This window comes from Drosophila ananassae, chromosome XL (assembly GCF_017639315.1).
Source record: "Drosophila ananassae strain 14024-0371.13 chromosome XL, ASM1763931v2, whole genome shotgun sequence".
Classification (NCBI taxonomy): domain Eukaryota; kingdom Metazoa; phylum Arthropoda; class Insecta; order Diptera; family Drosophilidae; genus Drosophila; species Drosophila ananassae.
Window position 1 is genome coordinate 10,639,474 of NC_057931.1, and position 20,802 is coordinate 10,660,275.

General features: G+C 44.5%; 6 protein-coding genes and 1 long non-coding RNA gene across 18 annotated transcripts; 4 read left to right on the forward strand and 3 right to left on the reverse strand.

The window, feature by feature from the left end:
• The first annotated feature begins 27 nt into the window (after window positions 1–27).
• LOC6504871 (U3 small nucleolar RNA-associated protein 15 homolog) lies at window positions 28–3,236 on the forward strand. Its single transcript, XM_001966459.4, has 2 exons — window positions 28–236; window positions 297–3,236. Exons 1-2 carry the CDS (start codon window positions 141–143, stop codon window positions 1,818–1,820), a joined length of 1,620 nt encoding a protein of 539 aa, XP_001966495.1. The 5' UTR covers window positions 28–140; the 3' UTR covers window positions 1,821–3,236.
• Window positions 2,011–10,286, reverse strand: LOC6504634 (ubiquitin-conjugating enzyme E2 Q2). 10 transcript variants are annotated; one of them, XM_032453417.2, is made up of 9 exons: window positions 10,041–10,286; window positions 6,994–8,072; window positions 4,891–5,007; window positions 4,533–4,829; window positions 4,398–4,472; window positions 4,038–4,329; window positions 3,831–3,979; window positions 3,683–3,761; window positions 2,011–3,628 (listed from the first exon to the last, which is right to left on the reverse strand). In XM_032453417.2, the coding sequence occupies exons 2-9, from the start codon at window positions 7,153–7,155 to the stop codon at window positions 3,597–3,599; spliced, it is 1,203 nt and encodes a 400-aa protein (XP_032309308.1). In that variant the 5' UTR covers window positions 7,156–8,072; window positions 10,041–10,286; the 3' UTR covers window positions 2,011–3,596. The 10 variants fall into 10 exon arrangements, with proteins under 10 accessions (XP_032309308.1, XP_032309303.1, XP_001966496.1 ...); XM_032453412.2 differs by lacking the exon at window positions 10,041–10,286 and adding an exon at window positions 9,333–9,431; XM_001966460.4 differs by lacking the exon at window positions 10,041–10,286 and adding an exon at window positions 9,333–9,401 and having other exon boundaries at window positions 6,994–8,062.
• LOC123257491 lies at window positions 5,735–6,859 on the forward strand. Of its 3 annotated transcripts, XR_006507566.1 has the most exons (4): window positions 5,735–6,075; window positions 6,192–6,272; window positions 6,375–6,510; window positions 6,612–6,859. It is a non-coding gene; the product is annotated as an uncharacterized LOC123257491 (long non-coding RNA). The 3 variants fall into 3 exon arrangements; XR_006507564.1 differs by lacking the exon at window positions 5,735–6,075 and having other exon boundaries at window positions 6,115–6,272; XR_006507565.1 differs by lacking the exon at window positions 5,735–6,075 and having other exon boundaries at window positions 6,120–6,272; window positions 6,367–6,510.
• Window positions 10,287–10,370: 84 nt separating the features above from the next.
• LOC6504633 (hypoxia up-regulated protein 1) lies at window positions 10,371–14,780 on the reverse strand. The gene is made up of 3 exons (XM_001966461.4): window positions 14,388–14,780; window positions 13,731–14,049; window positions 10,371–13,555 (listed from the first exon to the last, which is right to left on the reverse strand). The coding sequence occupies exons 2-3, from the start codon at window positions 14,039–14,041 to the stop codon at window positions 11,035–11,037; spliced, it is 2,832 nt and encodes a 943-aa protein (XP_001966497.1). The 5' UTR covers window positions 14,042–14,049; window positions 14,388–14,780; the 3' UTR covers window positions 10,371–11,034.
• A 784-nt stretch (window positions 14,781–15,564) lies between these two features.
• Window positions 15,565–17,341, forward strand: LOC6504872 (DNA-directed RNA polymerase II subunit RPB1). The gene has a single exon (XM_001966462.3). The coding sequence runs from the start codon at window positions 15,590–15,592 to the stop codon at window positions 17,279–17,281; it is 1,692 nt and encodes a 563-aa protein (XP_001966498.1). The 5' UTR covers window positions 15,565–15,589; the 3' UTR covers window positions 17,282–17,341.
• LOC6504631 lies at window positions 17,330–18,168 on the reverse strand. The gene is made up of 2 exons (XM_001966463.4): window positions 18,029–18,168; window positions 17,330–17,957 (listed from the first exon to the last, which is right to left on the reverse strand). The coding sequence occupies exons 1-2, from the start codon at window positions 18,099–18,101 to the stop codon at window positions 17,467–17,469; spliced, it is 564 nt and encodes a 187-aa protein (XP_001966499.2). The 5' UTR covers window positions 18,102–18,168; the 3' UTR covers window positions 17,330–17,466.
• A 1,407-nt stretch (window positions 18,169–19,575) lies between these two features.
• Window positions 19,576–20,794, forward strand: LOC6504873 (vacuolar protein sorting-associated protein 13-like protein). The gene is made up of 2 exons (XM_001966464.4): window positions 19,576–20,077; window positions 20,289–20,794. The coding sequence occupies exons 1-2, from the start codon at window positions 19,694–19,696 to the stop codon at window positions 20,727–20,729; spliced, it is 825 nt and encodes a 274-aa protein (XP_001966500.1). The 5' UTR covers window positions 19,576–19,693; the 3' UTR covers window positions 20,730–20,794.
• The last annotated feature ends 8 nt before the right edge of the window (window positions 20,795–20,802 follow it).

The following is a 20,802-nucleotide window of genomic DNA, read 5'->3' on the forward strand; positions in this document are numbered from 1 at the left end:
AATGAAAACTATCGACATAACTGATGTTATCGAGTACACTCGATAGAAAACCGCGAGTAGAGAACCCGTTTTTGGTCACATTGATTCATGGACGAGATTTGGGAAACACGTGCGCGGGAAATAAGGATCCATAGACCAAAATGATGCAAACTAACTTCCTCCCGTTGAACATAAGAAGGTTCCAGCAGCGGGCACAGGTGGAGACCCCAGACACGGTATACTGGGAGCGGTTATCGGTAAGGGAACTAAGAGTGCAAGAATACCCAAGACAAAGTAAATAATCACTTCCCTTCTAGAAACCAGACCTCCTCAAGGAACACAACACCATCGACTACATAGACTTCAGTCTCACGGATCCGGACAACTTCGTAGTCACCTGCTCGGTGCGAGTACAGATCTACAACCTGGTCACAAAGCTGGTGGTGAAGAACCTTTCCAGGTTCCAGAAAACAGCCTATGGAGCGACGTTCAGGCAGGACGGTCGGCTGCTGGCCGCCGGCGACGAAGAAGGCCACGTGAAGCTCTTTGACACAACGAGTAGGAACATCCTCCGGCTGTTCAAAGGACACACCGCTCCAGTGCATCGCACCTTCTTCACGGCGGACAAACTGCAGCTAGCCAGCTTCTGTGACGACAAGTCCATCCGTCTGTGGGACGTCGCCAACGAGAAGGTGGTCCAGACCTACGAAGATGCCCATTCGGACTATATCCGGGCTGGCGCCATGCATCCCCTGGCATCGAATGTGTTCGCCTCCGGCGGCTACGATGGCAAGATCCATCTCTACGACACAAGAGCTGAGAATGCGGTACAGCAGACCCTGGATCATGGTGCACCTGTGGAATCCATGCTGTTCCTGCCCAATGGCTCGGTGCTTGTCACCGCCGGCGGCAACCAGGTCCGTGTTTGGGACATGATCAGCGGCTGCCGGCTGCTCACCACCATGGCCCAGCACCACAAGACCGTGACGTGTCTCCGGCTGGGATCAGATGGCCGGCGTCTGTTCTCGGGCGGCCTGGACCGCCACGTCAAGATCTACGACGTCAGTACGTACAAGACAGTTCACACGCTCACCTATCCCAATGCGGTGGTTAGCTTGGGAGTGGCTAGCGGGGATCAGGCTGTGGTAGCCGGTATGGTCGATGGCCTGGTCTCCATTCGTCGGATGACCGTTGACAGCAAGCCGAGTCACTTGAAGAAGATCCGTACCTCGCGGTCAAAGAATGTGGAGCGCAAGCGGCCAACTCCTCGTCCAACTATCCCACAAGATGTGGATCATGTCGTCAAGGATCGTGTGAAAGGACCCGGCCTGAAAATCTACGACGTACAGCTGCGACAGTTTAACCATAAGAAGGCACTGGACAATGTTATGTATCTGCAGAGGATGGAGAAGCAGCCAGAACTGGTAGTGGCGGTGATCACAGACCTACTGCATCGGAGATCCCTGGACAAGGCGCTGATAGATCGGCCGGAGCACATTCTCATCAAGTTTATTGACTTTGTCTGCGCCCACCTCTCCGAAACACGTTTCATGCGACCCCTGATGAACGCCGCCAGCACTGTCCTGGACGTCTTCGAACGGCAGCTGGTGACCTGCAGCGATTTGCTATTAAAGTCTCTGGAGAAGCTATCCCGGACGGTGCAGAACGAGATTCAACTGACAACAGAGCTTATCCAGCTGAAGGGCGCCATGGATATGCTGATAGGCGTCTCCCTGGAGGGCGATGAGACGAGGCACCGGCCCACCTACGTCCAGCCGACGAGGGCGCCCAAGATGCAGCCCTCACAGGCGGCGGAGAAGTATGTGGTCTTTGTGGAGTGACATCCTGATGATGGCATGACCCCATCATCATCATCATCCGGCAATTATGCATAAATAGTAATACCTATATTTTATTTAGTAGGAATTTTTTAATTATGTTTAGGCGCAAAATAAAGTGTAAATAAGACGAAAAAAAATAGACTTATTCCTGGGGAGAGGTGGAGGAGGGGGAAAAAAACATCCTTGATCCTTACTATGCATGTATATATCCTTCTTTATTAAATACATACTTAAAATGAACATTTTCCTTCATCATCTTTTGCCGATTTTCATTCCTTTCTTTTTTCCTTGCTTTTTTCGGTTTTTTTTTTAAATATACAGTTGAATTTTTCCTGCACAAGTTGTACAAACAATAAAAAAAAAATATAATAAAATAAACGACAAATTTTTAATCATAATCTTTTATGGAACAACAAGAGTTGTCCACTTTTTTTTTTAAACTAGCATTCTTGCAGTTTTTGTTTTTGTTTTTTTTTTAGCATAATATTTTTTTCGATTTCGAAATACAGATTTTTTTTAGCATTTTTGTTTTAAACTATTTTCTGTTTTTGTTTTTTTCTGTGTAGAATTAAAGTTACGATTACATTATTTTACGGTTATTTGGAAAGACGAATTTACACTTAGAATTTGCTTGTTTTTTGTTTTTGTTTTCGGTTTTTTGTTTTTTTTTTTAGCTTAAACTTAAACTCTCGCGCTAATTATAATATATATAAATCTTGTATTTATGTATAATTATATGTATATGTATAGGTATATATATATATCTATTCCGCTCGATCTCGCTATCAATTATACTTTATACTTTTTTACGTTTTTTGCCATTTTTTTTTTTTGTTCTTAACATTAGAGAGAAAAAAATATATAAGATTACACACTTTTTCGTTAAATTAAAAATATATAAAATACAGATAGGCGTCTTAACTAGTTACAATTACATGCGTGTGTGTATGGGTGTGTTTATGTGTGTGTGGAAGGACAATTGCGGAAGTTTTTTGGGGGTTGGGGAAGAGGGACAGGAGGAAGGAGTGTTGTTGTTTGTCGGAAGTGCTGCTGGAGAGCCCCTACATTTACAATTAAATTACAAGTTACAGGTTTATACTTTATACGCATATACATAACAGATATTGCCTTTACATTTTACACTCTTCGGTCCTCCGATCCTGAGAACCGAAGCCAGGATGCACATCTTACATCCTAGCCCCGAGGACAGCCCCTCAGTTTCGGTCTCAGTCACAGTTACACAATTCTATATTTCCGAGAGTCTGTACAACATACATCTTAGCGTTGGCTTTTTTGTTTTCTTTTCTTTTTTTTTTTGTTTTTTGTGGAAGGGAGGAGGGGATTTTCTACTGGCTTGCTACTGACTACGACGGGGGGGAAGCAGGCGCAATATAATCGAATATGTGGGCATTCACATAGGAATTTACTTGCAACGGAACAGTAGAAACGATCAACCAATGAATCGATAGAGTGTGTGTGATTGTGTCGCTGCCGAAACCCAAATTGCTGGGCCACCTTATATATCCTCCTTCAGCCAACGGTCCAGCTTCATGGATTATTTGCTTCCTGTGGTCGTGGGGTAGGTATATATTGGTATACGGTGTCAGAATGTGTGCAATTTTGGTTTGCGGAACGATGTTGATCGATGTGTACATATAAGTGGAAGTAGTGTGTGTTTGTCTCTGTTGGGTAGATTGTGGGGTGTGCGAGTGTATCCAGGGTGCAATGTATTCTGGGGGGAAGTATGTGCGTCTGGGTAACGATGCCATGACTGTTTTAGCCGTCCTCTTTGGGAGGTGTGAACCAGCCTAAAAGCAACCAAACATTAGAAATTATTTCAATTAAGTCTTAAGTCTAAGTACCATTCTTCTCGTGGATCTGCACCAACGACTTGAAGCTCTGCTGGGCTCTGGCTAAGCTATATTGACCTTGGGTCAGTGCCTGATTTAAAAAAAGGGTAAACGATTATTAAAATATGGCTCAAGAGCTCTCTCTACTTGGCGAACCAACCTTTGTGGCACCAAATTGAATGCGCGCCTTTCCCTTCACCAAAGTGGCGGCAATTTGCATAATCACCGCCTCGACGGTATAAGCTGAGCTCCAACCCTGTTTGGTCAGCAGTTCCATGCAGATGGCTCCACCGATGAGCACATAGCCACCTGGAAACAAGAATCTTCTATTTATTGGCTCGAAGAACACCAAAAATGTGAACCTTACCTGAGATAATAGGATGAACGACGCGGACAAAGGGCGGCTCAAACGGATACGTCTCCTTGAAGAGTATATTTAGCAGTATGCTATCCTTACCCTCCTTCTCCTTGAGCATTAGCAAATCACTGTGAAGCGGACTGTCCGGATCGACGGACTTTAGGCGTATATTCCACTCGTATATGGACTCGTTTACGAGCTCAATTGAATACATATTCTTTTTAAAGGCGTCCGAACGATAAATATCACGCAATTCTTTCATTAAGCGATCGGTTGCCTGCACAGAACCGGAAACGGAACCCTAAAATAATAATTATAACAATAATTAGTTTAGTTTTTAACTTAAAAGTGAAATAAGTTTAAAATTACTTTTAAATAGTCTTGTCTTTGACTTTGACGCAGTCTTTCCAGGGTCGCTAAGTGCTCCACTTCCATGTCATCCTTCTGCAAGTCATAATTTTAATTAATATTATTAATTTATAATATTTTTTGGGGAAAACTGACCTTGTTTGTACTTCGTACATCGTCCATTTCGAGCGGCAAGTCCTCGTCGCCTTCGCTTTCCTGCTCACTTTCGCCGATTGGATCTTCGATCTCGTCCTGGTCCGAGTCTGTTTCCTCATTACCATGGGGCCCACTGCCACCGACGCCCGCACCGCCCGCTCCACCGCCGGGTCTCTGATCGCAGCGCAGTGGCGAGGCGGATGGCGGCGGAGTTTGGAGCGGCAGCGTCAGGTTGTCGATGTCGGGTGGCAGTGGAACGTTGTGAAGTCGGCACAGCTCACGCAGCAATATGCCCACCTAAGGAATAAAATGATTTCGATTTTTTACTGTTTTTAGTTTATAATTAAGGTAATCTTACTTGATTAATCACGTGATTATCACGTCCGTTTGTATTGCTAAGTATTTGAACGGCATTTGTGACGCTCGTCTCCTCGCTTTCGGCAAACCAAACAGGCGGCGATGAAGGATACGTTTCCTGCAAAGGATACCATAAATTAAGAATCAAAATAGGACACTTTTCTTATAGAAGTTCAATAAAATATAGACCTATAAGACTGCTAGAATAGAAAATACCTATCTCTTATCACCAACTATTAATGATAAGAAACTTTCAAGTGCAAAAAAAAAAAAATGTGTTTTCTTTTCTTTTCTAAAAATAGTCTGATGAATAGTCTGATTTAGGGGCTATATTGCCCACTGTATCTCACAGGTACAAGTCTGAGGACTATCTTACTATAAACTGTGGGGTGGGGTGGGTCAAGGACTTTTTTAGCGAAAAAGAGAAAGAAACAAAAGATCTCTCAGGTGGATTTGTCAAATGTCTACTTTGCATACACTTGTAAATAAAAAACAAACAAGAGAGCAAGTTGGGAATTATAACCTTTAATTAGATCGTTGAACCATGTGGGGATCACTGCACAGAAAACAGATGCAGGTGCACAGAGAGAAATTAATAATAATCAAAAAACAAAAAAAAAAACAATTAATTAAAAATTATATTTCAAGACAAAAATTATATTATGATTTATATTTTTTTATAATCAAAATAAAACAAAATATGAAATATTACTCTTACTTTTTTCTCTCTGTGTTGAAGAGAGCTTGGCCTTCGATCAAGTGCCATGAATCACTCTCTTTTTTTTGTGTTATATTTTAAACGATATATGATCGGTTATCGACATAGGATAAGCCGAAAAAAAAGATCAAAAAGAGGAAGAATTCATGCAAACAAAATCAAGAACAGACAGGTATAAGGGAGGAGAGAGTGGAGCAGAGAGATGGAGCCCCAAAGGGCATCGACTACCACACCATCTGATCTCTCTCTTCTGTTCTCCACTCCGCTTCGGTTCGCCAGTGAGGAGCGTGGGAATAAAGAATCCCCTCACACACACACAAACGCACCCCCACCACACTCACACTCACACGAGAGTAATCCAGCGTGCGAGTGAGAGGGGAAACGATCACAAAGGATGGAAAGAAGGTGATGCGACAAGGATGGAGCTAAACAAGGAAGAAAAATGGGGGAGAGACTAGAGATGAAAAGGTAATCGTTTAAATTCTTTATATAATTGCTCCCTATCGGAATCGAAAACAGCTGATGGGTGGTAGACTTGGCCAGAAACCTGATACTAGTTCCCCTTTATCTTATCACTCCAATAGGCGTAAAGTGGAAAAGTGGAGTGGGGAAATCGGACAATAGCTTAACCCTTTATTGGATCGCTTTTCCTACCCCAACCCCAGGTAAACAAAGAGTTTCTTGGACGATAAGCTTTTCCATCCTACACTTAAATAGAAATATTCTACCTGGAATTTGTAAAAATGATTAATCCCTAAGATTTGCAGTTGTGTCTGGGGTCTGGGCTGATAACGAAAATACAAAAACGTCTGTATAAATTGCCAACAAGGCCATTCTCATGGGAAAATCTGTTAAGAAGCCCCCATCATTTCTCCCCAAAAGTGACTCAGTTGGAAAAAGTTGGTGAGTGAGTGCAATTGAAATGCATTTTATTGCGTTTTAAGTAGAGTTTCTTTGGCCACTGAAGGCCACTACACTTAATAAAGATTTCTGTTGTATTTCAGTGAAGTGATGATGACGCATTCGTCGGTTTGGTTTCGTTTTCTATAGCTATCCAAAGACTTAAACACTAAATAGAGTTCCAAGAACACATCGTCGACAGCCAGATAACTTAAAACTTATGGAGAAAAATGTATTTTCACCTGGGCATATCTGACAAATGGTTAAATACGTAGTATATAGACTATTTTGACAGACTGTTTTTAAATTTCTATAAAAACTTTCTTCCTAATATCCTTATTTTCTTTAAAAACTTTCTTTGGAGTATAATTTCTCTCATAATAGTGATGGGGGAAATCTCAATAGAGATGGGGGGAATCATAATAGAGATGGGGAAAAATTCTAGTGATGGGTGGGGGGGATAAGCTTTAAAGGATAATCACTTACCGTTATGTTGGCATGAATGTCATAGCGCTTTCCATTCTTATCGATGAATCGGCATAGCAGCTCATCGACACTGGAATTGAGGATCTGAAAGCGTTCGTGGTTCTTGGGGAAGATCTTCTCCAGGGTTTTGATCTCCTGCTTTAGGGTGTTAAGGCACGCCATCTTGTGGCGGGCAACGAAGGCAACTGGTCCGGGGGTATTTGTCACTTATCTGTTTCACTATCCTTTTTCCTTCGTTTCTCTTCTTTGTTGTTGTTTTTTTGGTCCAAATGAAATTTCTTTCTGTTCCGAGGGGGGTTCCCCCCAACAACAACAGCTGCTTCTGCTGCTGCTGCTTCCTTTCCTTTACTTTCCTTTCCTTTCCTTTCCTCCTTCGACGACAATAAGGAGGAAAGCACACCAAGAAGAAAACCAACAGAGTCACCAACTGCTCTTTCCTGCTCTCTTCGCGGGTCTCCCCACCGGATTTGTGGCCGGGCCGTCAATAGATGGCGCTCGCAATCGCACTCGCACTCGTTGTTGATTGTTATTATTTATATTATTGTTGTTGGCTATTTGCTATTTGCTGTTTATTTTTTGTTGTTTTGTTCGTTTCACGTTTTTAATTATTGTGCTCTAGCTTTTGCTCTTGTTTGGAGGTAGATTTTTTTTTTTTTTTTAGAAAAACGAAAACGGCGACTTTTTCAGACGCCTGGCCGTTCGGTACTGTTCTTTGTTGTTTTCGTTTTCGTTTTGCCCCTGGGCCCTTGTTCCTTTCCTTTCCTTTCCTCACCTCGCCTCGCCACACCTCACCCTCGTCTTCTTCGTCGTCGTCGTCGTCGTCTCCTCCTGCTCCACTTTGCCTCCTCGCTCTCGCTCACACGTTCACTCTTCTGCTGCTGCTGCTGCTGCTGCTGCTGCTGTTGCGGCTGCTGCTGCTGCTCCTGCTTCTTCTTCTTCTCCTGCGGCGCCCAGCATGCGCTCTCTCGTGTGCGTCTCTCTCTTTTTTTGGCGTTCAGTTTGCCCTTTGATATCGTTACTTTTTCCTCTGTCTTTTCCTTAATTATGGGCTCCAACTGTGTGCAATGTCCTGCTCAGTCCTTAAGATATGATAGAAGGACGAAATGATGGCGTTAAACACGTGTTTTTTTTTATTTTCTTTCTTTCTTTCTATTTTGGCTGCTGCACGCCAAACAAAAACAACAAACAGCAGTTAACACACACACACACATACACGTCTGTTGCCAAACACACACAACCGCAAACAAACAAACACACACGCACGCACCGACACACAGACGAGCAGAGCCAGACACAAGCAAACGCACACTTCTGCAAATTATGTTGACATCTCCCTCGCACTTGGGGCGATGGAGCCAGCCAGCCAGCCAGCCAGCCTACGCAACGACGATCGGAATAGGAAATTGGAAACCTATTGGAGCCCTCATGGAGTTTCTCAAAAAAAAAAACAAAATACACACAAATAACTTTTTTTTTTGCAAATGATATTGGGAAAAGAATATTTGGCCTATACCGCCCGCCCCCGTTGCCGCGTCAGCTTCGCGGTTGTGCCTGCACCTTTCTCACTCGCTCTCGGTGGCTGGCCCTCCCCCTGCCCGAACCACCATTTTTCTGCTGCGTTTGTTGTTCGTGGGGCTTGAAAATTGTATGAAAAAAAAAAGCTCGCAAGGCAAGCCGATGAAAGAAAAATGATGGCAGCCGAAGAAAATCCGTGCCAAAGAGGAATCGAAAGTCAGTTGGCACACACACACACACACACACACACTAATATAAATGGGGGGACAGAAGCGGCAGAGGGCAAGGGAGGGAAGTAGGGAGCAGGGAGCACAGTGGAAACAAATGGAAATTTAAATCCAAATCAAATTCTTCGAGAGGCTCCACGGTGCTCCACAGCATACACACACACTTGGACACAAAAACAGAGACACACACACACACTAAGGCAGAGCCAGACACAGACGGACAGACCTGCGCCTGTAATAATTATTAATATTTTAAGCAAAAAAAAAAACTAACTGTTCTGTTGGATCCCTTGCCCTGCCCCTGACCATCGACACCCCCCCCGATATCTTCTTTGTTCAGGGAGCAAAAGACGGGGAAAACGCAACACAGAATCGACTGGCACACGGGGTCGAAAAACGCAAACACACACACACACACAACACACATTAAAACAACACGGAATTATAGACGGAGGAGACACCCACGAAAACAGCGTTACGTGCAGCTTAAACGGAAAAACATTAAACGAAGCACTTGGAAAATTGTGCAGAGGCCACAAACCCAGGAAAAAAACAACAAAATAACACGCACACAGCAGCGAAAAACGAATAGCGTACCGTGTTGCCAGATGGCCAAATCGGATTTCCCAGAAATTACCTGGCTCTCAGCAGGCTTTGAAAAAATCCCTAAAAAATCCTACGTTGCTAATTATCCAAAAGCATTAAAAAGTCTATTAAAGTTAAAAATACTTTTAAAAATATTGAAAATGTTGTACAAAATCTTATTTACTAAATGTTTATAGTTATTGGAGATTATCTTAAAACGCCTTTTATATTATATTAAAAAAAAAACAATATTTACAAAAGCAAAATTAACAAAAAAATTAAATTAGGCTTTTCAATTTTAAAAAGTTAGTCTTAATGTTTCTTAAAAGCACATTGTTTAAACGATTCATTTTAAAAACTATTTGTAAAGATTCTCTTTTTATTTTTTATCGATATATTTTGAATGTATCTGTATTAACTGTATTACCATAGATCTAATTGTCAATTAAACTTTTACGTACATGTTTTACCGGTTCGAAATAAATCCATTTTATCTATTTTATTCCTAAAATCTAGTAATTACCAGGGATTATTGAAGGCCAGCGTGGCCAGAGCCATGGAAATTTGTTCAGCCAGATGCCAGGGCTGCCAGATGCGCGAATTCTTAGTGTTGGAAAGTCTTAATATATATCCGACGAGATTGAACGCGGGTAATTCTTGTTCAAAAATTATTTTAAATTTACAAAAACACGGATTTGTAGAAAGACTGGAGGTACTTACCTGATAGGGAAGGCGTTCCACAATCCCTAGTTCCACTATCTACTACCTACTGCCGACGCCCGAGCGTCGTTCGGTTTTTGAAAAATTGCGGAAATATCGAATTATTTGAAATCGAAATCATACAAATATTGAAATTTGTATAAAAATGGAAGTTTTTGGGGAAGAATTCTATCGATACCCGTTTCCTAAGATAATTTTACAAATACTGACGCTGGAATAAAACTGTATGTGTAATAACAGTTTCGAAATATATCCCAGACTGATCGACGCTCGAAAATGAAACTGAAAAGTAACTTCACTTTTGACAATTAAAACAATGTAATATATTAATACTTTTTGTAATTTCTGTTTAATTTTATTATGATCTCGTGTATTTTTGAGCTGATTTCATTTTTTTTGTTATAATTCGTTGATCCTTTTTAACGCTCCCCTAGCCCGCCCAATTGTTTCTGTTTTTTTTCGCTACTTTTTCGCTACAATAGATCAGTGGATACTATATAGTGGACATGTATATATAATATATAGTATTTTAGAGAAGTAGAAGTAGAGAGGCTTTCAATGTGGGAGGAGTCGGGTGTACATAAGTCTTGTATTTCCTAAGAGCGACCACCTAAAGCACAGCGGAATGGTATGGAAATGGTTCTTTTTTTACATTTTTTTTCTCTCTTTTTTTCCTTTTCTTAATTTTTTTTGTTTTTTAATTTTTAATTAGAAATTAAGAGTAGCATAATTTAACCCCACATTTTTTGTTTTTGTTTTTTTTTAGCTAGCTTGAATACATACAAAAAAAATCAGAGAATTTAAGTGGCGACTCGAGTGTCCTGGCTGCGCCCCCCGCCCTGCATGGTATGTGTGTGTGTTGTTTTGTGTGTGTGTGTGTGTGTCTTTGGCCCCCCCCTCTTTTGTTGTGATTTGAATTCTTCGCTGAATCTTAGCCAGGCACTCGTCTTCCCTGGACTCTATTTAAATTTATAAAAAAAAAGGCTTCCCCTGCTTAGAGCTCGCTGTGCGGTATCTTGGCCTCGCCGGTGGGCGTGGGAGTGATCTTCTCCTCCTCGGTGGCACCCTGCTCCGGTTCCGGTACTTGCTCCTCTGGCTTCTCCTTCGCCGCCTCCGCTGGCTCCTCCTCAATCTTGGCACCATCACCGCTGCCCGATCCCTGCTGCTCATCCTTGCCGGCATCCTTCTTCTTGTCCTTGTCGGCGGCCGGCTTGGTCTTGGGCTTCCAGAGCTTGATCTTGTTGACCAGGTACTTGACCTCACGGTCCAGCACACCCATCTTTTCGGTGATGTCCTTGACGGACATGCGAACATCCGCGTTCCGGGCCAGTTTCTTTTGGGCAGCCGATTCGGTCTTCAGCCAGGTGGTTGTCTCGTCAATCACCTTGGCCAGGGTATCGATCTCCACCTGGGTGTAGACATCCTTCTCGGGATTGGTGTCCTTGGTGAGGTTGCGTCCACTGACCAGGAACTTCTCGGCGGCTTCGATCATGCTCTTGAGTGCCTTGGTGGCCTCCGGACGCTCCTCATGCTCCCAGTGGCGGGCCAGGAAGACGTTCGACAGTTTCTTCAGCTGGGCCAGTTTATCCTCATAGATTTCCGCCTTGGGATTCTCCAGATCCTCATACAGCCAATCGCTCAGTGTGGCGCACTCGGCCAGAAGTTTCTCCTTCTCCTCGGCGGTGGCACAGCTGCCGTACGAGTCCTCGTCCAGTTTCTGCTGCACCTCGATGATGTGCGACTCCAGGGAGTTGAAGGCGGATTCCAGACGGACGCGCTCCTCCTCGGCCTTGTTAATGGCATTCAGTTTGGCCAACGAAGCTTCGTAGGCGTCGCCGGAGAGAGGCGGCGTGATCTGCACCTGAGGATCGTAGGTGACGGGCAGCTTGACGGTCACCAGCTTAATGGTTTCGTTCTTCTCCTTATCCTTGGTCTCGGCGGTCTCTGGCTTGTCAGCATCGGCCTTGGGCTCCTTGTTGGCAGCATCCTCGTCCTCCTTGGTCTTCTCGGGCTCGGCATCGCCCTCCGCCTTGGGTGGTTCTTCGCCAGTCGAGGCTGACTCTTCGCCGGTCTGCTGTTCCTCGTCCTTGGAGGCCTTCTCCTCGCCGTCCTTGGCGAAGAGCTTGCTCAGAGTACTGCCCAGTTTGGCCAAAGTGCTGTCATCGTCGGCGTCCTCCTCGGGCTTCTGCTTGTCGAAGACGTACTCCACATTGGTGCAGCGGAAGATGCCAGAGTCGTCCAGGTAGAAGTACGCCTTGATGCCCTTGTTGTCCACCACATCCTTCTTCGATTTCTCCAGCAGCTCCTTGACCTGCTTCAGTTCCACCTTGGTCACATTCAGGCTGCCCAGGGCCTGGACATCCTCGGCGGTGTAGCGATCCAGGTCGGCATAGTTCACATAGAACTCAAAGTCATCGGTGTGCTTGTTGAAGGTGATGACCTTCTTCTGGGGATAGGGATTCATCAAAGCGAACAGGACCCGCTTCACCTGCTTCACGGCAGCGCCATCGCCAGGATCACGCTCGAAGGACACCTGCAGGGGATACAGCACAGCGTCCTTAACGATGAACTTCTTAACTTTGAAGCCGGTGGAGAGATCGGCTGCCTTGTAAACGGCTCCCATGGTAGCGGACTCATCGGCGTTTAGATTCTTGCCCAGCTCCTGCTTGATCAGAGCCTTGATGGTCTCCTGGACGCGTGGGACTCGAGTGCCGCCGCCGAACAAGATCACCTGGTTGATGACATCCAGGCTGAGGTGCGACGAGGCCCGGGCCTGTTCCAGGGGCTTGGTGGCTCTCGGCCAGAGATCGGCGCAGATCTCCTCCAGCTTCTCGCGGCTAACCGGCAGCCGGAAGTCGATGTCCTCCAGCACGTTCTCAATCTGGGCGTAGTGATCGTTGTTGGCCGACAGGACGTTCTTGAGACGACCGGCCTCCTTGAACAGTTTGGCCAGAGCTCGGGGATTGGTGGTCACATCGGTCTTGGTCTTCTTCAGGGCATTGAACTCGGCCGCCAGGTAATCGCGCAGCCTCAGTTGGATCTCCAGGCCACCCAGTGTCCTGTCATAGCCCACACCCAGGACCTGAACCACCGGATTGATCTCGCGGGTCTGCTTGTCCTTCACCAGCTGGTAGCTGACGACGGCGGCGGAGGTCTTGTAGGCGCCCATGTCGTAGAAGAGGAAGTACTGGGCCGTCTCATTGATCTCGCCGCGATGGAACACACCGTAGTTGAGGGCCACGGCCGCATAGTCGTTGATCAGTTGGAGAACCTTCAGATTGGCCAGCTGAGCGGCCGCCAGGAGGGCCTCGCGCTCAGCCTGACCGAAGTAACCGGGGACTGTGAGGACACACTCGGCTATTGGCTGCTGGGTGGACTCCTGGGCGAATTCCTTGGCCTTGATCAGCATCTGGGCGACCAGCTCCTCCACGGAGAACTCCTCCGTGTCGCTCTTGCGGAAGACGACAGTATTGCGTTCCGGATCACCGATAATGTTGTAGTAGGGGAAGCGTTTCCTAAATAAAAAAAATAAACAATTAGAGTTAGAATGACGTGGCCATTTGAAAGTACATATATATTCTAATTTAAATGGAAGTGGCTTCCACGTAGATGGTTTTTTTTCCCATTTTTAATAGAATATTTAATCAAAAACTGATAAGGTTTCTGGAAATTCTGGACCAGCTAGCTCACCTGTACAAGTCCACAATGGGATTGTCGATGGTCTTGCCGAGGAGATCCAGAAGATAACCGTAGGCGGCATTCGGTTCCTTGATTCCAATCGTCTGGGCATCCTCGCCAATGGTTCGGACACCATTCCGGAAGGCCAGGATGGCGGGTGTTTTGCGCTTGGACTCACGATTGAGGGCTATTTCCATGGGTACACCCGGGGATACGACGCCCACTTTTATCCATTCAGTGCCCAGATCCACGGACATGACAGCGGCACCATGGCTGAGGGTAATCCCCGCCAGCAGGGCGCTCAAAACGAGCAGGATTTTCATTGTAGAGCCTAAAAGAGGGGGAATGTCACAAACTGTCTCAATCATCGAATCAATCAAAATCTAATCAAATATTTAAAGATCAATAAGCCACGCGGTTACCTTCGTGTACTTTTTCTTTTTCTTTTTTTTTTTTTTTCAAAATTGGTAACTTTTGCCGGAGAAAGAATAGGAGTATGCGAGGGGGGAGAGCGTTAACCTCTACTTTCTTCTCAACCTTTCTAGCTCTTTCTCTTTCAATTCTTTTATCTTTTTTTTTTATAATTTTTTTTTTTTGCAACGCAAGCAGCTGTCTGTGTTGCCACCTCCCTCCTCACCGTCCCGCCTCCTTCAACCGCTTTACACTTACGTGTCCCGTTGTGTTTGCACTTCCAGCCGTCCTTGCCGACTTTACAATTGTCTTGCCGCTACCCAATACACTTGCTCCAACCGTCGACGTGCTACTTTGATTCAAGAATTGTTGAATTATGAATTAATTGTGCGCGGCGACTGAGTTTCGCGGAGAGGGATTAAAAAAAAAAGAGTCGCCGTTGACGTGTTGATTCGGAGAACGAACTGCCGCGCTGTCCAATACTTAATCGGTTCAATGGTCAAGCTGTTCAACACTAAACGGGTTAGTGTTGGAAAAGACTGGAGTAGGATGGCGCGAAATGTTAAATTTATTTAAATTATATTTGAAATTATTAAATAAAAAGAAAACAATTAAAAAATGTAACTAGACTTTAGTTTTAGTTACATATAACTTTAATAAGAACTGGCTTTCATTTTGATCTACTTATAAGTCTGGATTCTATATTTTAAAATGGTTTTAAATTTCTTAATTAAATTAAAGTTTAAGTAATATTAATTGGTAAAAAGTTTTGTAAGATGAATTAAAATGAATATTGTAATAGAAAATAATAAATAAATAATGTTTAGGAAAAATACTATTTATTTTATTGTTTAATTAAATTCTTATAAAACTATTTAAGTAACAAGAAATCGTGACTTAATAGGTCAACTTTTTTAAAAATTGCATTCAATTGCATTTAATTATTACAAGCAGTTACATATATTTTTGTTTAGATTTAGAATTCCCAACCCACATATTGAAAACTCAGCAAAAACAGGAATGACCGAGTTTTTATAAACAAAATGCTGACAAATAAAAATGAACAAGTTTCTGATACCCTTAAAGTTTTAAAGAACTTTAAAAAATAATGTATAATTTAATAAATTCATAAGAAATAATAAATATCTTAAGGAGTTAAGCCAATAAGAACTTTTGTTTAAAAAAAAACCTAACCTCAAAAGTAGTTATTATTAAATATTCTTGAATTTCTGTTAGAGTATTTAATTTTCAACTAAAAATAATTAAAAATACAACGCCAACTCAACTCTTCGCAATAAAAATAAATCATTGAAGAAAACAATCTATTCCAGCGAATTTTTAAATGGAGCCGTTATTTCGCAACACTTTTGAATTCGAAATTTCGCTGATCTGTTTTTTTTTTCACTTGGCCAATAAAATCCCCTCCACTACTGTCCACTCCAGTCACAACCCGGTTAGCCATGTTCCAGCACAGACTGCAGATTCTTCTGGCCCTCGGCTGCCTTCTGGCCGTCACTGTCGCGTCGCCGGCGGAGGAGACGGCTCTTCCGGAGCAGGGACTCTTCGGCTTTGTGGATCGCCGCGCTCGCGATATTCCCGCCCAGGCGTACGCCTCTCCAGTGGTCTACAACTCCCAGGCCAGCTACTCGGCCCCAAAGGCCCAAGGTGGCTACGCCGCCCCAGTTGCTCCGGCTCCAGCTCCAAGCTATTCGGCGCCAGCGGCTCCGGCTCCAAGCTATTCGGCACCAGCGGCCCCGTCCTACTCGGCCCCCGCTTCTTCTGGATATTCAGCACCTAAGGCCTCATCATACTCGGCTCCAGCTGCTCCTAGCTACTCGGCACCTGCTGCTCCTAGCTACTCGGCTCCAGCTGCTCCTAGCTATTCAGCGCCAGCTGCTCCATCATACTCAGCTCCAGCGGCTCCCAGCTACTCTGCACCGGCAGCTCCTAGCTACTCAGCTCCTGCTGCTGCTCCATCGTACTCAGCCCCGGCAGCCCCGTCGTACTCGGCACCCGCAGCTCCAAGCTATTCGGCCCCGGCAGCTCCTAGCTACTCCGCACCAGCTGCTCCTAGCTATTCAGCTCCAGCTGCTCCATCGTATTCAGCTCCTGCAGCTCCAAGTTACTCAGCACCGGCAGCTGCAGCTCCATCCTACTCTGCTCCGGCATCTTCTGGATATTCAGCACCCAAGGCCTCATCATACTCTGCTCCAGCTGCTCCTAGCTATTCCGCTCCAGCTGCTCCTAGCTATTCAGCTCCTGCTGCTCCCAGCTATTCAGCTCCTGCTGCTCCATCGTATTCAGCACCAAAGGCTCCATCATACTCGGCTCCAGCGGCTCCCAGCTACTCTGCACCGGCTGCTCCATCCTACTCAGCTCCTGCTGCTTCTCCATCGTATTCAGCTTCAGCTGCACCAGCCTATTCAGCTCCTGCAGCTCCCAGTTACTCTGCTCCGGCTGCTCCTAGCTATTCTGCGCCAGCGGCTCCATCGTACTCGGCTCCTGCCGCCCCATCCTACTCGGCTCCTGCCGCCCCATCCTATTCGGCTCCTGCTGCTCCATCCTATTCGGCTCCTGCCGCCCCATCCTACTCTGCTCCTGCAGCACCAGCTTATTCCGCACCCGCAGCTCCCAGCTACTCAGCCCCAGCTGCTCCAGCGTATTCAGCCCCTAAGGCTGCAGCTGCTCCAAGCTACTCGGCACCTGCTGCTCCATCGTACTCAGCTCCCGCTCCCTCATCCTCATCGTACTCAGCTCCTGCTGCCCCATCTTACTCAGCCCCGGCAGCTCCACCCTATTCAGCCCCCGCATCCTCATCCTCATCCTATTCAGCTCCGGCATCCTCATCCTATTCAGCACCAGCATCTTCATCCTATTCCGCACCAAAGGCCTCCTCATACTCAGCCCCATCCTCCTCGCCCAGTTATTCCGCCCCAGCCTCGTCCTCCGGCTACTCAGCTCCCTCGAAGTCCTCCGGCTATGCTCGCGATATGGATATGCTGGGAATGGCCAGGACAGCAGGAGGCTATGGATCAGCTGCTCCTTCCTACGGAGGAGTCTCTGTTCCAGCTCCACCCTGCCCCAAGAGCTACGTCTTCAGCTGCCAGAGCGTCTTCAGCCCAGCTCCTTGCAGTCAAGGATCTGCTTACTAAAAGGACACACGACTATCACAACGAGTTTAATAAAAATAGAATTGAATATTTATCGGAAAAGGAGATTTTTTATTTAGAAGGGGAAAGGAGGAATAGAAAGGATCAGAGGTTTCTTTAGGAGATTGGAGACTTTAAATCATTTTTATACCCTACACCACTTTAAAAAAGAAAAGGATACAGATATCCTAGCATCCATTATTAACTAGAAGAGGTTCTTCCGACACATCCTCGATCTCTTCCTTGTCATTCCGAAGATCATCGTAATCCTCAAAAGGACAACTGACCGAATTCTCCTTCAACTTCTGCTCCTTCTTGTCGTTCGTAAGGGTCTTGGCTTTCTTCAGGAGATTCCTCTGTCGTTGGTAGAAAATGGAGCACCTGCTGTTGGGCTCCTGCTGTGGAATGAGACTGTCCAGATCCTCGATCCGATCATCGATTTCCGCCTCCAACGTTATCCGTCTCTCGTTATAGACCTCAAATCCGATCCGGATTTGAATCTTCTCGGCCAGCTTGTATTTGCTCATTTTGGAAGCCCGCCGGACTCTTTCCAGCCAGCTGGACAGTTCACTGTTCCCACTGCACTGTCGGTCGTACTGGGCGAGATATGCCTTCAGGGTGGAGGTTTCCAGTTCATCGGCCTCCTCCAGAGGATCGTTACGGGCTGTAGTTGGATCAACTGTTTTAGCGGAAGTAGTTTTTAGATCTATTAGTTCTGGGAAGGAAGGACTTTGGGAAGGAAGGACTAACCTGCCTGAGTATCATCCTCAGCTGCCATAGAATTCAAAACACCACATAACAATAGAACCCAAACTATTATCATCTTTTGCTTTTAATTTAAAACTTTACACTCCTAAAAACTGATGGTATTGGGACTCCTGGTGGCTCTTTTATATCCAAGAGGCCCATGGCCCTCCAACTGGAATGTCTTCATTAAGATAATCCCAAAACATCGCTAGACCCGGAAGCCTCACAATTACCCTACATATTTCCCTTATCGAGTTCATTATTCATTTCATAATTTAGAAATATTTTTGTATTTTAGTCAAGTTTAGAAACCCAACTATATGATACCTGGTACTCTTCTCCTTTTCACCAAACTGTCAAAAATAAATCAAATTTGTTGCATACTTCTAGGGTTTCGGGAAATTTGAGAAGGAAACCAGAATAATATGGGTATTACTCCTCTAAAATTCGCCCGATTTTTCAGGTTTTGTTTTAAAGATACTATAGATATAGTATATATCCAATATACTCTTGTGTTGAACGATTACTGGGTATAGAAGCGTGTTAAAAATAAAGATATATTAAGAGTAAAAGTATTCAGAAGGGTTTCAAATAAAAATGATTCACACCCATGGGGGAACAAAAGGGAATTTTCAAGGGAAATATTCGAAAAAATTGAAAACGATTTATAAGGAAGGATTTAAATGAGGGATTCAGGTATTGAAATCCCTGATTTCAGAAAGGTATGCCTTTTTCCGATCGGATATAAATTGGAGGAGTTATGCTTATCAGAAGGGGGCAAAATGGACACTATCGGAAATCGATCATTTTTAAGGGCTACCCCTTGGAAAAAATCGAAAAAATTGAAAACCATATTTAGGGAAGGATTTAAATGAGGGATTGGGGTATTTGAATCCCTGATTTCAAAATGATATGCCTTTTTCCGATCGGATATACATTGGGGGAGCTATGGCTATATCAGAAGGGGGAAAAATGGACACCATCGGAAATCGATCATTTTTAAGGGGTACCCCTTGGAAAAAATCGAAAAAATTGAAAACCATATTTAGGGAAGGATTTAAATGAGGGATTAAGGTATTTGAATCCCTGATTTCAGAAAGGTATGCCTTTTTCCGATCGGATATATATTGGAGGAGCTATGGCTATCAGAAGGGGGCAAAATGGACATCATCGGAAATCGATCATTTTTAAGGGTACCCCTTGGAAAAAATCGAAAAAATTGAAAACCATATTTAGGAAAGGGTTTAAATGAGGGATTGGGGTATTTGAATCCCTGATTTCAGAAAGGTATGCCTTTTTCCGATCGGATATATATTCGAGGAGATACGGCTATCAGAAGGGGGCCACATGGACATCAATATTAATCTGGAATTTGTGGGGGGGGCACCCTTCAAATCAGGTCACAAATAAGGGATTAGGCCTCTCAAAGCTCTGCGGACAGAGAAGTGAACTTTTTTCATTGGACATTGCTCCGCTCCAGAAGAGAGTTATCTGGCGGAAAGAGCGAGCGAGCCACATGAGATTGCGAAAGAACTGAGAGAATAGAGTGCGAGGCTGCAATTCTTTTCCAGCTCTCAGTTGGAATCACTCGCTCGCAACGTAAAGTTGTTGGAGCTTTTGTTTTTTTTTATCTATCCACAAACGGTTGAAAGCTGAAACTCCAAACTAATGAGCTGTGCCCAGGAAGAGATCGTGCCACATCAGGGCTATTGGAATGTGGATCAGACTTTGAAGCTGATCCGAGCCTACCAGGACCAGGAGCTGTTATGGAACAGAGAGAATCTATCGTTTGGACATCGGGCGGCCAGGACGGAGGCGTGGATGAGGATCGCCGCCGAAATGCAGGCGCACGTAATTGAGGTTAAAAAAAAGATGAATAGCATGATCCACTCACATCGGTTGCATAAAAAGCGCGGCACCATCAGTCGCACCTGGTGGGCTACTCACCTCTCATTTCTCTCCCCGCCAAGTCAACACTCTATCAGTAGAAGCAACAACAACAATAACAAGAAGAATTGCAACTCTAATGAGAATGAGAGCGATAAGACTAAGGTACATTATCCGCGACGGTCTCTCTCTCTTGCACGAACTTATCGAAGCATGAGAGAGTGTTCCGACTTACGGTATATTCCGTTTTGAGAAAAATTTGGAGATTTTAAAAGTAAATTTTTTGGAGTTTTTATTTCAAAAGATTTTCTGATTGTTTCTGATTGTTAAATATGAAAAATAATTAAGCATTATAATTAATAATTAACTCTTTTAGGGTGGCTTTTCGGAAAATAGCTATGGATCATTTTCGGATAAGGATTTCGAGGATATAGGCAGCGATTGTGAATTCGTGCAGGATAATCCCCAGAAACGTTCGGCTTTCGTGGAGTTTTTAAGCGAATTTGAGAGTCCTTCGAAGAAAGCAACTAAAAATGGAGATATACCAGATGATAACCCTGTCCAGGATTTAACAGAGGAGGCTGGAGAGGAAGAAGGACCCCCTGACGATTCGGAAGAGGACGAGGAAGATAAGGCAGCGCCATTCCTGCAACCGGATACAACGGATAAGGATCCGGAACATAACGACACCGAGTACTATATGAAATATGTGGCCTGTAAACTAAGAAATTATACTCCTCGGATTCGGAGTATGGTACAATTTCAAATCAATAAGATAATCTACCAGGCAGATATGCAGATATTCCATCAGAATTAGAGGCTATATATTTAGGGAGTACCGACTGAAAAAAAAAATATATTTAATTTAAGGAAAACCATTAATTGTTCTG

What these genes read in the sequence shown, in the direction of transcription:
- LOC6504872 (XM_001966462.3), top strand. Translation starts at nt 15,590, where the DNA reads ATGTTCCAGCACAGACTGCAGATTCTTCTGGCCCTCGGCTGCCTTCTG.
- LOC6504633 (XM_001966461.4), bottom strand. Translation starts at nt 14,041, where the DNA reads ATGAAAATCCTGCTCGTTTTGAGCGCCCTGCTGGCGGGGATTACCCTC. An exon ending in CCCATTGTGGACTTGTACAG is followed by an intron (nt 13,556 to 13,730) that starts GTGAGCTAGCTG and finishes TTTTTTATTTAG; the next exon opens with GAAACGCTTCCCCTACTACA.
- LOC6504631 (XM_001966463.4), bottom strand. Translation starts at nt 18,101, where the DNA reads ATGATAATAGTTTGGGTTCTATTGTTATGTGGTGTTTTGAATTCTATG. An exon ending in TGAGGATGATACTCAGGCAG is followed by an intron (nt 17,958 to 18,028) that starts GTTAGTCCTTCC and finishes CCGCTAAAACAG; the next exon opens with TTGATCCAACTACAGCCCGT.
- LOC6504873 (XM_001966464.4), top strand. Translation starts at nt 19,694, where the DNA reads ATGAGCTGTGCCCAGGAAGAGATCGTGCCACATCAGGGCTATTGGAAT. An exon ending in ATGAGAGCGATAAGACTAAG is followed by an intron (nt 20,078 to 20,288) that starts GTACATTATCCG and finishes TAACTCTTTTAG; the next exon opens with GGTGGCTTTTCGGAAAATAG.
- LOC6504871 (XM_001966459.4), top strand. Translation starts at nt 141, where the DNA reads ATGATGCAAACTAACTTCCTCCCGTTGAACATAAGAAGGTTCCAGCAG. An exon ending in TATACTGGGAGCGGTTATCG is followed by an intron (nt 237 to 296) that starts GTAAGGGAACTA and finishes CTTCCCTTCTAG; the next exon opens with AAACCAGACCTCCTCAAGGA.
- LOC6504634 (XM_032453417.2), bottom strand. Translation starts at nt 7,155, where the DNA reads ATGGCGTGCCTTAACACCCTAAAGCAGGAGATCAAAACCCTGGAGAAG. An exon ending in ATAATCACGTGATTAATCAA is followed by an intron (nt 4,830 to 4,890) that starts GTAAGATTACCT and finishes TTTATTCCTTAG; the next exon opens with GTGGGCATATTGCTGCGTGA. An exon ending in AAAGACAAGACTATTTAAAA is followed by an intron (nt 4,330 to 4,397) that starts GTAATTTTAAAC and finishes TTATTATTTTAG; the next exon opens with GGTTCCGTTTCCGGTTCTGT.